This window comes from Megalobrama amblycephala, linkage group LG3, assembly GCF_018812025.1.
Source record: "Megalobrama amblycephala isolate DHTTF-2021 linkage group LG3, ASM1881202v1, whole genome shotgun sequence".
NCBI classification, from domain to species: Eukaryota; Metazoa; Chordata; class Actinopteri; order Cypriniformes; family Xenocyprididae; genus Megalobrama; species Megalobrama amblycephala.
In genome coordinates, this window is record NC_063046.1 from 42,136,638 (window position 1) to 42,148,919 (window position 12,282).

The window sequence follows — 12,282 nt, forward strand, 5'->3', positions numbered from 1 at the left end:
AGATAGTTGCATGACAATTAAGTTTTTTGCTTTTTAAGTAGTATTTGTACTTATTTATTGGGGAAATAGTGTGAAATATCACCCTAATCCTATCCAGAACTTGAACAGGAAATCAGTTCATCTAGGAAAATTATCACAAGTATTAGAGCACAGTTGCGTTTAATCAAAAAAGGTACAGATTAGTTCTCTTCCACATTAGAGCTAGCTGAACTTTTTGTCCCAGAGTGACAAACCTTCAAGTGGTAGTTAAGATGGCTGCTTTGAGAGAAAGACCTGCCACAGTTTCCGCAGCGATGCGGCTTCTCTCCCGTGTGAACCCGTCTGTGTTTTGCTAGCGAGCTGGCCTGAGTAAACTGTTTACTGCAGACGTTACAAGCGTAACTCTTCTGTCCTGTATGAGTGAGCTTGTGTGTCTTCAGAGAGCCCTTGAGGGTGAAAGACTTCTCGCATATGTCACAACTAAATGGTTTGTCTCCAGAATGCGTCAGTAGATGAGTCTTGAGATGTGTTCCTCGTCGAAAACCCTTCCCGCAGAGCTCACAGCAAAATGCTTTGACTCCCGTGTGGAGCTGTTTGTGGGATTTGAAGGTGTTGGCGTGTACAAAGCTTTTGCCGCAGTCCTCGCATCTGAAGGGTTGTTCACCTGTGTGCAGCCTTTCGTGTGCCTTGAGGTTGCTCTTTTGAGCGAAGCTCTTCCCACAGTGTTTGCACGGGTATGGCTTTTCACCAGTGTGAACTCGCTGATGGTAGTCCAGGTAAGACTTGGTGAGGAACCGGGAACCGCACTGCAAGCAGACAAAGTTCTTCTCACCACCATGTGTTCGCTCATGAGATTTGAGGATGCTCATCAACGTGAAGCTCTTACCACATGTGGAACAGGTGAATGGTCTCTCACTACCATGACTCATCATGTGGTTCCTCAAGTGGTTTGGCAAGCGAAATGTCTTCTCGCAGAGTGTGCATTTGTGAGGTTTTTCCACCTTGTGGACTCTCCAGTGGATCTGGAGGAGGCGTCTGCTGCCGAAATGCTCTCCGCACTCTTGGCAAACGTAAGATGTTTCTCCACTGTGGAACTTCTGCTGGTGTCTTCTGAGGTTATTGAGGTAGGTGAAGGTCTTTCCACAGGTTCTGCATGTCTTCTGCTCATCTTCTGCATCCAGTTGCACTTCTTCAGTAGTGTCTGGAGTTGCATCGAATCCTGTTTCAGTAATCTCGCGTACATACAGTGTGTCTATGTTTAACTGGACTGAAATGTCTTTTGATTCATCTTTGCAGTTTGGTTGGTTTGGTCCTTCTCTTTGATGGTGTACAGATTCAGATTCTTCTGGTTCTACTGATTCTGTAACATGAACATTGCATGTTTATAGATATGATATTGCATATTTAGGCCTCACGTTAACATATTAGATCATATGCATTAAAGTCCATGACACAAACATGCACGCTATGTACCATAAACAACAGAGGATTGACACTCTACTTGTTCCTCTTCATGGCCAAATGCATCTTCAAATCTAAACTCAGGCTCTTCCTAGACAAAGACAGGATTATGTTAGTTTGATGTACAGCAAGTTAAAGAGTTTGTATGTTCTTTAAAATTGCAAACAATTACAGAAGGATGTGAGTTACTTCGACAGTCTGAGGAAGATCTTCACCAGATGTGGTTCCTGACTCGTATGAGGTGACATATTCCTGGTTTCCTTCTACAACAATGCATTTTTCTTATTTAATCATTTAAAACATTATTTAATATGGTTTAATTATGATAAAACCACCTTCGATATGTTCCTCATCTTGGATATTGGGGTACTGAGTTTTAAGTGGTCTTCCCTTCCCAGCAGACCGCTGTTCTATGCCGTTGTTTAGTTTATCTGCTTGTGTAAGATCTTTTCTTGGTCCAGTTAATGCTTTCTGAAGGATTCTGCAGATGTGTTCAGCTGTTGAGTTTGTCATTTTCCTTATAGCAGCTGTCAGATTCTTCTGAAGCAAACAACAAATATCAGTGTAAATGTGAAGGTAAAGTTAAAAGTTCTGCTTGCCTAACTGTTTAACACATAACAGATTAACTTAATGTAACTACACAATGTAATATTAATGATAGAAGTTCCAAAATATATTTAGACAATGAGCATGTTTTAATTGAATACCCACAAAGCTGTTTTAATAGGAGCAATAATATTTTTAGTTTTTAAACTGTTAATTAGCAATAAAATGATTCTGGTAGTTTAAACATTAATTGTGGCTGTTTAATATTAGCCAGCTAAATAAAACAAAATAACAAAAGCGAAAGAGAATATTAATTATTTATAATTTTACAGCAGTGAAAATAACTATTAACTATGGTATGTTTAGCAATAACTATGTTACCACGGTAATTTTTCGTGGTAATTTTAACATCTTATTTATTTTTAATATATGACGATACACTTGAACGAACTTACCAATTTAATATCAGTTTCTGTATTTCCATTTTGAAGTTTTGACTGAAAAATATCAAGTTGACAAATTTCTGTCACTATAGATGAGACTAAACTGTCCATTATTGAGAGCAGTTGTTTCTGGATGGAGAGTTCACACGACATATTTCTATACACACCTTTGAAATATCACTAAAATATTTAATAAAACAGGTGACTAAATCATTGATTCATTTGTTTTGCCAAAAGTCCCTTCAGTTACTGTGTTGTGACGGTTGTGACGTGAACCGTTCTGAATTCAAAGGTTGAACAGTTTCCCTTCCTGATGTATTTTAAAATAAAAGTCACCAACTAAAACTCATTAAAATGTAAAATCATCAATAAATCAGCAGCAAAGTTTTTTTTTTTTTTTTTTTAAATATTTATGCAACAAGTGTAAACATTCATAAAAATATTAATATATACAGAACAATTTGGTTAACAGAAATATCAGATCAGTCATAAATGTTTGTGTGGCATGGATTATATTTCTTCAGCTGATTCATAAAGCCTGGGTTTGGCTGGATGGAAGGCCGGGCAGTTTTCACAGCACTGAAGGCTTCATCAAAGGACATCTTCTCCTGGGACATGAGGAAACCGATGACAACAGAAGCAGAGCGGGACACTCCAGCATTACAGTGGACCAGCACCACTCCATCCTGAAGAACATGCAGAACAAAGATTTTAGACACACACACACACACACACACACACACACACACACACACACATATCACTCACTATTTTTCTGTCTTCTACACACACCTGTTGGCTGGCTTCCTTTATGAAATCAAAACATTCAGGGAAGTATGAGGTGGTGTCTGTCTCTGGAATATCCATCATGGTAACAGTCTTATAAGTGAAGAGATCAGGAAACACGTTCTGAACCCCATATGACACATTCAGCACATGAGTCACCTAAAACACAACCAAACCGATAGCTATATATAACATTGTATCATGGTAATATATATAGTGAGAATAGTAAGAAATAATAATAATAAAAAATAATAATATAAAAACAATAAAAACTACATTACCTTTAATTTCTTCAATGTGTCTATGTCATGGGCTGCATCCTGGGATGCTAATAATAATAATAAAAAAGACAGAGGTTAATACTCAATGTGTCATCTTTCATAATTAACTGAATTTAATTTATTTTACAGTGTAATCAATAGCCGTAGGCTAAATTAGTTACCACGTTTTATTAGTATTATTATTATTAAAGGTTGTTCACCTTAGATATGCTTCGTTTTACAAAAAGTAACATGGTAACTTAATGCCATTATTTAGACACTGATACCTTGGAGTCCATAAATCTAGTAATAATAATCACCATGGTACAATGTATTAGCATTATTTTACCAAAACAGTGGGGTTGGGTCAACTTAGACAATGACGATAAAAACGCACAGAGAAGGAGGAAGGGTCTTATGATGCCCACTTGTAGGTCCAGGTTCAAGTCCTGCACAAACCCGCACGCCGCGTCACTCTCGCGCTCTGTATCGCGTGTGACATGGAAATCATCGCCGCTACGCGTCTCTACGAGTTTCTTTCCCGTCACGGTTGTCACTCTCGTGCTCTGCTTCCTCAGACGCGCTGTGGAGAATCCCTCGATCTCCTGCGCGAGAGAGTTCATCTTACGACACTGAAAATATTTATATTTATCGCACTGCGGAACTAAAGAGAAAGGCTGTAAAACAATGCGGGGAATCTTAAGTTTGGTACACCCTTTAATTTCAAAATAAAAGCCCCATTTCATGCATTAGCACCTATGATTAGCACCATAGACTGTAAAAAAATAATTAGCACTCGCATGGTGAATTTTTCCACAAAATACAACTTTCATTACCAATCAGTTCTACATTTCTTTATTTACTACACCCAACAAATCTGAAATATGGCCATAAAACTGTATAAACACTTTCGGAAACTGTGATTTTATTTAATAGCTTGGTCTTTTTAAATAATAATACAAATAAAATTCCAAATGTCATTTAAGTTTCATTTTATTTACTAATACCAAGCTAATATCAAGCTACTACAATTTCTGTAGTGACAAATCTTGTTATAAATCTATACGAATATCTATACAAATGTTAAAGATATTTTTTAGATGCTGAGGGGTTTAATCATTTTCATATTTTAGCATTTTTCAGTTAAATATTTACCCAATAAGTGCCAGTCAAATGAATTTTATATTCAATGTAATCTCTCAGTTAATGAGGTCATAAAGCTGCATGCATAATAATATATTAGTAATGTGCTGTTCAAAATATTTTTACTTATATGTGGCTATATATGGCTATATACTATAGACATAAATATGGCTATAGTATTTTGCAGTACGGGGCAATGCAGCGGCATGATGTCAACAGACATTATTACAGATATTTTATATTAAGACCCCAATCCCAAAAATGTCCTTACAATAACTAAGTTAAAATGAACTGAAAATCAGAGACATACACTGTTAAATCCATAATTGAGTACAGATTTTATTTTAAAAGAAAGTTTATTGAAAACCCACAAAAATTAATCAACAGTGGAAATACAATCCTGTAAAACCTGCTGCTTGGCATTAAAAAAAAAGAACAGTTACACCTCCACCTTTTCAATTACAGCTTTCTTTTGTTAAAAAGTACACCAGGGAGATTCGATCTGTTCCCAGTTCTGTTGCTCCTGATTGTATTGAACAGAGGTTTTGAAAAACAGAACAAAAGTAATATGAATATGAAATTAAAAATCGGCTTGTTAAAATATTCTTTGGCTTGTCCCATAAAAGAGCTGCATGAGTGCATAAAAAATTCAGTCCAAACAAAAACACTTTCTGTAAAGCTGGGCTCAATCTACAGCATCAGCACATGCATTTCTAATACAGCATTCTTTATGTGTACAACATTCAGATATGACATTCACTGAAAAATATGCAGCTCACGATCATAAAATATTGATTAAAATCAGCTGTGAATGATTGAAATTGGCAATGATTCATTTGGCACAAAAAGTGTAAACAAGTTTTATTTGGCAATCCAGGGGAGGAAATATATGCAGCTCAATTAAAAAAAATGACTAAAAACATACTGTAAATGGTTTCTCTGAACATCTTAATAGAGTTTCCGCTTGGCTTCAGAAATACTCACAATTGGCACAGTATTTTTCATGTTCTGATTGAGGATAATGTAAACAGGGCTTCATTACTATGGCTGTTTGTCCATTAGAAATGCATTAAAGATGTGTAGAAATAAAGGCACTCTTTAGAGGACAGGACAAGACAATCTCAGTGCAGTCTCCATTTTAGGCAAACATGGTCAGAGAGATCCACTGCAAGAGAGAAAGAGATGAGATTGTATTAGAGCAAACAGATTGTTTATGGAAGAACACAAATGCTTGTTCCTTTCAAATATCATTAAAGCAGACACGTTATTCACATGTTTGTTGAATATGTTTTAGAGTTCACTCCTGAACATGACTAATTCATTTAAACATGTTCATTGTCCCTCTCGGTCAGTGTGCTGTGACTGTGACTGCTGACGTTGTGCACCCAGTAAAGAAATGTTCATGGAAGTAAAGTGAAACCTCAAAGAATGTGAGCGACACGACTCCATCTGCGTCTGTGTCCAATGTGTTGAAGGTCTCTGCAAAACACAGACGTCCGAGTCAGATTGTCCTCACAGCATAATTATTGTAATTATTAGACAAAGATTCTGTTGTTTAGATATGTTCATGTAATGATTTGTTGTTATGCAACGCTCATAATACAAACAGCAGAATACTAAATTACATGAATTCTCTATATTCTACTAGTCTTTTCTCTCTTCTCTTCTACTTCTCTATTTTCTACATATAATCTATATTGTCTTTGTACAATATTTAATATGAAAAATGTCCTAAATTCTTCAGCATGACATGGCGACTCACTGAACATGGTCTCCAGTCGCACTAAACAGGTGACAAAGTTGTCGAAATCCACAGAGAGGTCTTCCTCTGTATACCGCAGGATGATCAGCTGGAATAAATGGTTGTTCAATTTAAAACCTGGATAAAGAGAGAGAAACAGAGAGTCAGGACGAAGAGATGAGTGCAGAATAGAACAAACAGCAGTTTAAGTCAGTGTACCTGCTGCTTCCAGGGCTTTCCTCATCTCATAAGAGCTCATAGTGCCTGATTTATCCACATCATGGTCTCTGAAGATTTGCTGTAAACATATTAGAGGAAATAAAGGTGGAAGACTTCGTAAATTGAGCATAAGTCTTCCTGTGATATGACTTGACATATGGCGTGTTTGTTTGATACGCTGTTTCACTCAGAAGTACATCACGATACAGAAGTAAAATTGGTTGCAACTTCCATTTCATTCTGACTCTAATATACTACATATTCATAATTTTTTTTCCCTGAAGTTCACTTATGTGGCATCAAACACAGTTGTAATTTAGTCGTTTACCATCACTATCAGATGAGAATATAATCTGAACCGACACTAATATAAAATGACACTACCTCTTCAACATTGACTCAGTTATTGAACTGAACTGAATCAACATTGAACTGATTTGAGCTGAATAATGACACTAGTCTTCTGTAGAGCCGCCATTAAGCTTTTATTTTGGCGGGAAAACCGCAGGGAGACCTCTTTGTTGATAACAACAGATTTTTAAATGATTTTCATTACGAATTTGGGAAAATGGTTGGCTCATGTTGCATTCCCAAATGCAAATTAAACACACAGCACTTCATGTGGGTCATACTTTTCAGGTCGGAAAAATACGGAAATCCATATAATCGCATCCCTAAGTATAAGTGCCATATTACACATAAGCCCCTTTCACACAGTCCGTTGCCTTCACAGCCTTCTGTGTGAATGCAAACACGCTGATTCCAGGATCGATCCCAGGATGGGGACCTAGTAACATTGCTGGTGTTGTGCCGAATTCTGACCCCAGCCAAATTATTGGCCCTCTAGTATTGGTAGGTTTAGGATTAGGTGTGGAGGAGGGGTTAGGATTGGCGTGGGGTTAGGATTAGGCAATCAGGTAGTGACTTCAACAAGGGGGGGGGGGGAATCGGCACAACACTGTTCATTCTGTGAGAACAAAAGGCAGGACCAATGCTTTAAGGGGTGTGTCCTAATGATGACACTGAAGCTGAGATAATTTGGAAGTGGAACGGTACGCGATGCGCTAGTTTATGATCGAATCCAAAAAAAAACAAAAAAAAACGCATAAGCATGATTTCTTCAGAGAGAAATCATAGATCATAAGCAAACTTAAGACACTGCGGAGGCATTACATCTCACATCCTGATGTCACTTGTTTTTACGGGATCTTTACAGGATGTGTGTGAACGCACCCAGATTACAGAAAATCACTGGCAGTATGAATGAACCAAAATCAAATGATCCTGGGACACATTAACCGTGTATTTTCCAGAATCTCTGTGTGAAAGGGGCTATATTGATGTATAAATGTGTATATCATAAGAGTGTTCACTAAAGACTGTCTTTGAAAAGCATGAATATAATATAAGATCATCTCACCAGGTAGCGTTTAATCTTTTCCCACAACACGTGGAACTCTGTGAGTCCGAGCTTCCCGCTGCCGTCCGTCTAAAGCAAGTCAAGGACAACAAAAGCTAGACGAGCAGAAATACAGTAAGAACTGTAAGAGACAGAAACGCCAATTCACACAGAGCAAATGTCTGAGCAAACAAAACTTGACATCAAAACACTGCACTGGCAAAATATATCTGGGGACAAAGCAAACGAATTGAAAAACCACCAATGACCAATATTTGCAGATGAGTGATTTACATTAAAGGGTTAGTTCACCCAAAAATGAAATTTCTGTCATTAATTACTCACCCTCATGTCATTCCTAACCCACAAGACCTTCGTTCATCTTCGTTCATTGTGACAGGGAAGAGACAAATTTATTGAATAAAGTCGTTATTTTAGTTTGTTTTTGCGCACAAAAATAATTCTCGTCGCTTCATAATATTAAGGTTGAACCACTGCAGTCACGTTGACTTTTTTAACAATGTTTTTACTACTTTGCTGGACCTCCAATGACTGTAATTTCATTGCTTTCAATGGAGATATAAAAAACCTCTCGGATTTCATCAAAATAACTTAATTTGTGTTCCGAAGATGAACAAAGGTCTTACGGGTTTGGAACGACATGAGGGTGAGTAATTAATAACAGAAATTTCATTTTTAGGTAAACTAACCCTTTAAAGTAAGTGGCATCTGCGTTATCAGACTGAATACTTTTTGCATTAAAGCAGAAGCTATGGAAAGGATACATCCATGAGGTTGATCATACTCCGACAGGATTCCTTACCGAAGCCGTCTGTCTTTAAATCTTTATCTGTGAACAAAGACCAACACAGACGAGTGTTCATAACTCATCACTTTGTTTTTCATTGTGTTTGCAAGCGCAGAAAAGCAAAGCTACTGTGTCATCTGTGCTTATGAAGATCTCACGTTTGCTGATGATTCTGTTCAGGATGGTCTGCAGCTCCGTCACACTGATTTCCATGTCCTAGAAAACACAATCACACATAAATGATTTCCGTAGCAATACATCATAATATTTAACGTCTGCATACAACAGTTGTTGATGTGTCTCTCACCGGTCCAGCCAGCTGTCTGAAGAGACTCTTAAAGCTGGCATCAATCTGACTCTCATCTAGACGTTGCTAGAAAGAACGAGAGAGAACACTGAACCCCGGTTTCACAGACAAGACTTGAGCTAGTCCTAGACTAAAATGCTTGTTTGAGCTGTTTGAACTGAAAGTAACGTCCACTGACATATCTTAAAATATGTCAGAGCCATTGTTTTGTCTCAAGATGCACACCAGTAATGTTTTTTTTTAGGGTATGTTTATAAAAGCTACTTAAATGCCCTAATTGATCCTGGCTTAGGCTAAGCCCTGTCTGTGAAACCAGCCGGTTGCATAAACCACTTAGACTAGTCTTAAAAGTTAAGACACTAATGTTTTTCTTGAAGAGTGGTCCTAATTTTTAAAAGTCTCTTATATAAAAAGGTAGACTGGTGTAATTTGAATTAGAAAAATAACATTGATTACCCCTTGGTTAACTGCAAGTTGGTCAAACTAGTTCTTAAGACACAGTCTTAATATAGTGACTAAGTTTATGCAACTGGCCCCAGGCCTGTGTCTGTAAAGATAAAATAACAGCTTGTTCTCCGAAATTCAGCACCACAAACTATTAAACACTACTAAACTTAGTTTAAAAAACCCTTCCACTAGAAGAGCTAGTCCTTATATGTAATGAATTTACTTATCAAAATAAACTTTTAATACATTTGTCTTTTATATTTTGTATATTCTATAGCAGCAAAAATACACTAAAGCTAAAACTAAACTATATTGTGAAAATAGCTGGATGTCATGCCCAACTACAGCCTTTAGCCAAGACTATATTGACAACACAGTTGTACTCATCTTATTTCTTTAAATATAGAAAAGTGTCTCGATCTGATCATCTCACCTCCTCAGGAATATCAGCCGTGACTTTATCATCCATTTCTCTGAAAGGTACAAAGACAAAATACAATATCAGCCCGTGAATAATCTTTTCCTTCAGTTTTTCAGCATTAAACGAGCACTATAGTGGTATAATTTAATTAACAAGGTCCAAAATTAAGCATTAAACGTAAAGCTTGTTTTAGTGAATCAATAAAATGACAGAAAATCCTCAGAGGAGAATGCACCATTAAAAGTTTAGTTAGAAAGCCAAACATTTATTTTTGCAACTTCAGACACATTCCTGCCTTTTAAGTCCAGTAAATCAAAAACATGGCTAATAGATGATGCTTTGAGCGACAGCATGAGCTACGCCGTTTGCTGAAACAGTTAAAACAGCTAAATAATGCTAAAATATCTTTTTAAGCAAATTATGTTCATGGTTAGTGAAAAATATTCCCATTATATTTTCAAAATAGCCCTAAATTTAATTTTCTCAATTCACTCACCATTAGCATGTGCAGTATAAAAGTTCTGGACCCCATTAACAAACCTTATTTATAATTCTGACTAAGAGCTGGAACAGATGTTTTCTGCAGTAAAATGACTCATTAGTTCCCGCAGGACTTACACCGAGTTGGCTGGTTTCTCTGAGAAAACTCTGAGCACGAAGTCTGCCTCTTTGTTTGGCTCGAAGGTGGAGGGTATGATGATGTACTCGCCGGCCGGCAGACGGAAGCGTGAGCTCACCTCCCGCGTGTTGATGAAGAGCTCCGAGCGAGCGCTGGATCCGTGAGTGAGGAAGAAATCCCGCTTCAGGTGCACGGCCGACTTACCTATATACTAAGCAGAGAAATAACCAAAAAAGCATAAACTGTGGGTTGTGTCTGTTTTTTTGTTTTAGATGTTTGCTTTGTTTTTGCTTATGAGGACAAACATTGGGTCATACACCAATCATGATTCATCAGTAACTTTCTTACTAAAATGTATTCTAAATTTACAAAAAAAAAAAAAAAAAAAAAAAGTGGTCGCTCATTTAGAATACTTAAAATTACAAGGTTAAGAACATATTGACATGCGTATTTTCATTTATCATTTTTCGTGATAAGTTCTCACACAATTATTAGTGAAACAGACCCAGTGTCCTCAAGCTCCTAAAAATGATCTCATTTACCTTTACAGGCAAAATTACTTATCTCTCCATGTTCTACAGTATTTCAAGACCTTCAAAACTCTGAATTACAATATAAAATTCACAGTCATTCAAAAGGCCATGGGCAGTTGTCATCGTACCTCATTTGGCACCTGCAAAAATAAAAGGTAAAAAAACGACCAATCAAAAAGAGCCAAAAACATGTGAATACAAACTTCAGACAAGTTAAACAAAAGCGATCTGCTTTCTGACCTCATAAATGGCGAATCCAATGGTCTCCATGTCCTGTCCTTCTTTTCGCTTCTTCCTGCGGTCTTTCTGCATCAGTGCCACCAGGAAGCTGCAATCTGATTGGCCGGGAGAATCCGTATGTTTTAAGGCCACCTTGAACTGAGGGTTGATCCAGAATGTGGCTATGGTTAATGGGACAAAAGAGGACAATGAGGATTTCGCCTTTTTGCAGACACTGATTAGGGTTGGGTCTCGTTTGAATTTTAGCGATTCCGATTCCATATTTTGATCCCAATTCTTATTGATTCCCAGTTTCAATTCCAATATGTTATTAAAAAAAAAAAAAAAATGAAGTCAAACATTTAGATATCAAACATATTTATTTTGTCTTTTTGCAAAACATTCTGTTGCAGCTGAATACCAAGAATAAAAATCAGCAGCCTAAAGAACAACTAATAAACTAGACTAATATGAATTTCTAACATTATTAAAGACAAGTATTCAGTCAGTAATACAATAAGAACAAATAAGCAAAACAGCAATAACACAGTTTAAATAAAGTTCAGAAATTGAAATCAAATGTAAAATAACAGCACAGTTTTCTTTTTATAAATAAAATATAGATTCTTATTAAAGTTAGGAAAGTTATTCAGTCAAGATTTCAGAGTGATTTTCTTTTTCTTTTGTTCTTTGATTAAAGGTACTATATGTAATTTTGACTCTACTAAAGCACAAAAATACCATAGAGATTTAGGAAACAAAAACAATGCTACAGTTATTCTTCTTTGTGTATTCTGTGTCGGAATGTCAGTTTTTGGTTTCATCTGTGTGTCAATTTACCCAATAGTATTTCGACACCATTTGGCAGATAACACTGTATATTATAGCCACAGAAGCCAGCAAACAAACTGGGTCAGAGATGGCAGATTCTACCCGACCTAATAAGCCTCA

General features: G+C 36.8%; 3 protein-coding genes across 5 annotated transcripts in view; all 3 read right to left on the reverse strand.

Annotated features, from left to right (window-relative positions):
- Positions 1–142: 142 nt before the first annotated feature.
- On the reverse strand, positions 143–2,598 carry LOC125265354 (zinc finger protein OZF-like). 2 transcript variants are annotated; one of them, XM_048185497.1, is made up of 5 exons: positions 2,442–2,598; positions 1,776–1,977; positions 1,630–1,703; positions 1,453–1,531; positions 143–1,339 (listed from the first exon to the last, which is right to left on the reverse strand). In XM_048185497.1, the coding sequence occupies exons 1-5, from the start codon at positions 2,580–2,582 to the stop codon at positions 180–182; spliced, it is 1,656 nt and encodes a 551-aa protein (XP_048041454.1). In that variant the 5' UTR covers positions 2,583–2,598; the 3' UTR covers positions 143–179. The 2 variants fall into 2 exon arrangements, with proteins under 2 accessions (XP_048041454.1, XP_048041453.1); XM_048185496.1 differs by having other exon boundaries at positions 1,776–1,980.
- On the reverse strand, positions 2,442–4,157 carry dusp19b (dual specificity phosphatase 19b). Of its 2 annotated transcripts, none has more exons than XM_048185499.1 (5): positions 3,825–4,157; positions 3,497–3,543; positions 3,222–3,374; positions 2,597–3,115; positions 2,442–2,483 (listed from the first exon to the last, which is right to left on the reverse strand). In XM_048185499.1, exons 1-4 carry the CDS (start codon positions 4,096–4,098, stop codon positions 2,912–2,914), a joined length of 678 nt encoding a protein of 225 aa, XP_048041456.1. In that variant the 5' UTR covers positions 4,099–4,157; the 3' UTR covers positions 2,442–2,483; positions 2,597–2,911. The 2 variants fall into 2 exon arrangements, with proteins under 2 accessions (XP_048041456.1, XP_048041457.1); XM_048185500.1 differs by having other exon boundaries at positions 3,873–4,151.
- A 780-nt stretch (positions 4,158–4,937) lies between these two features.
- The window catches only part of capn1 (calpain 1), a 33,046-nt gene continuing 25,701 nt past the window's right edge, over positions 4,938–12,282 (reverse strand). Inside the window, exons 12-23 of the mRNA XM_048185502.1 lie at positions 11,353–11,513; positions 11,241–11,252; positions 10,579–10,790; positions 9,973–10,012; positions 9,093–9,158; positions 8,944–9,001; positions 8,763–8,827; positions 7,999–8,067; positions 6,579–6,657; positions 6,381–6,497; positions 6,039–6,097; positions 4,938–5,783 (exon numbers count right to left, since the gene is read on the reverse strand). Of these exons, the coding sequence (XP_048041459.1) occupies positions 5,757–5,783; positions 6,039–6,097; positions 6,381–6,497; positions 6,579–6,657; positions 7,999–8,067; positions 8,763–8,827; positions 8,944–9,001; positions 9,093–9,158; positions 9,973–10,012; positions 10,579–10,790; positions 11,241–11,252; positions 11,353–11,513 (965 nt within the window). The 3' untranslated portion in view covers positions 4,938–5,756. The remainder of the gene's footprint in view (positions 5,784–6,038; positions 6,098–6,380; positions 6,498–6,578; positions 6,658–7,998; positions 8,068–8,762; positions 8,828–8,943; positions 9,002–9,092; positions 9,159–9,972; positions 10,013–10,578; positions 10,791–11,240; positions 11,253–11,352; positions 11,514–12,282) is intronic.

What these genes read in the sequence shown, in the direction of transcription:
- LOC125265354 (XM_048185496.1), bottom strand. Translation starts at nt 2,582, where the DNA reads ATGTCGTGTGAACTCTCCATCCAGAAACAACTGCTCTCAATAATGGAC. An exon ending in AGATGAGGAACATATCGAAG is followed by an intron (nt 1,704 to 1,775) that starts GTGGTTTTATCA and finishes GCATTGTTGTAG; the next exon opens with AAGGAAACCAGGAATATGTC. An exon ending in ATCTTCCTCAGACTGTCGAA is followed by an intron (nt 1,532 to 1,629) that starts GTAACTCACATC and finishes GTCTTTGTCTAG; the next exon opens with GAAGAGCCTGAGTTTAGATT.
- dusp19b (XM_048185499.1), bottom strand. Translation starts at nt 4,098, where the DNA reads ATGAACTCTCTCGCGCAGGAGATCGAGGGATTCTCCACAGCGCGTCTG. An exon ending in GACCCAACCCCACTGTTTTG is followed by an intron (nt 3,544 to 3,824) that starts GTAAAATAATGC and finishes TATTATTATTAG; the next exon opens with CATCCCAGGATGCAGCCCAT. An exon ending in TAAAGGAAGCCAGCCAACAG is followed by an intron (nt 3,116 to 3,221) that starts GTGTGTGTAGAA and finishes CATGTTCTTCAG; the next exon opens with GATGGAGTGGTGCTGGTCCA.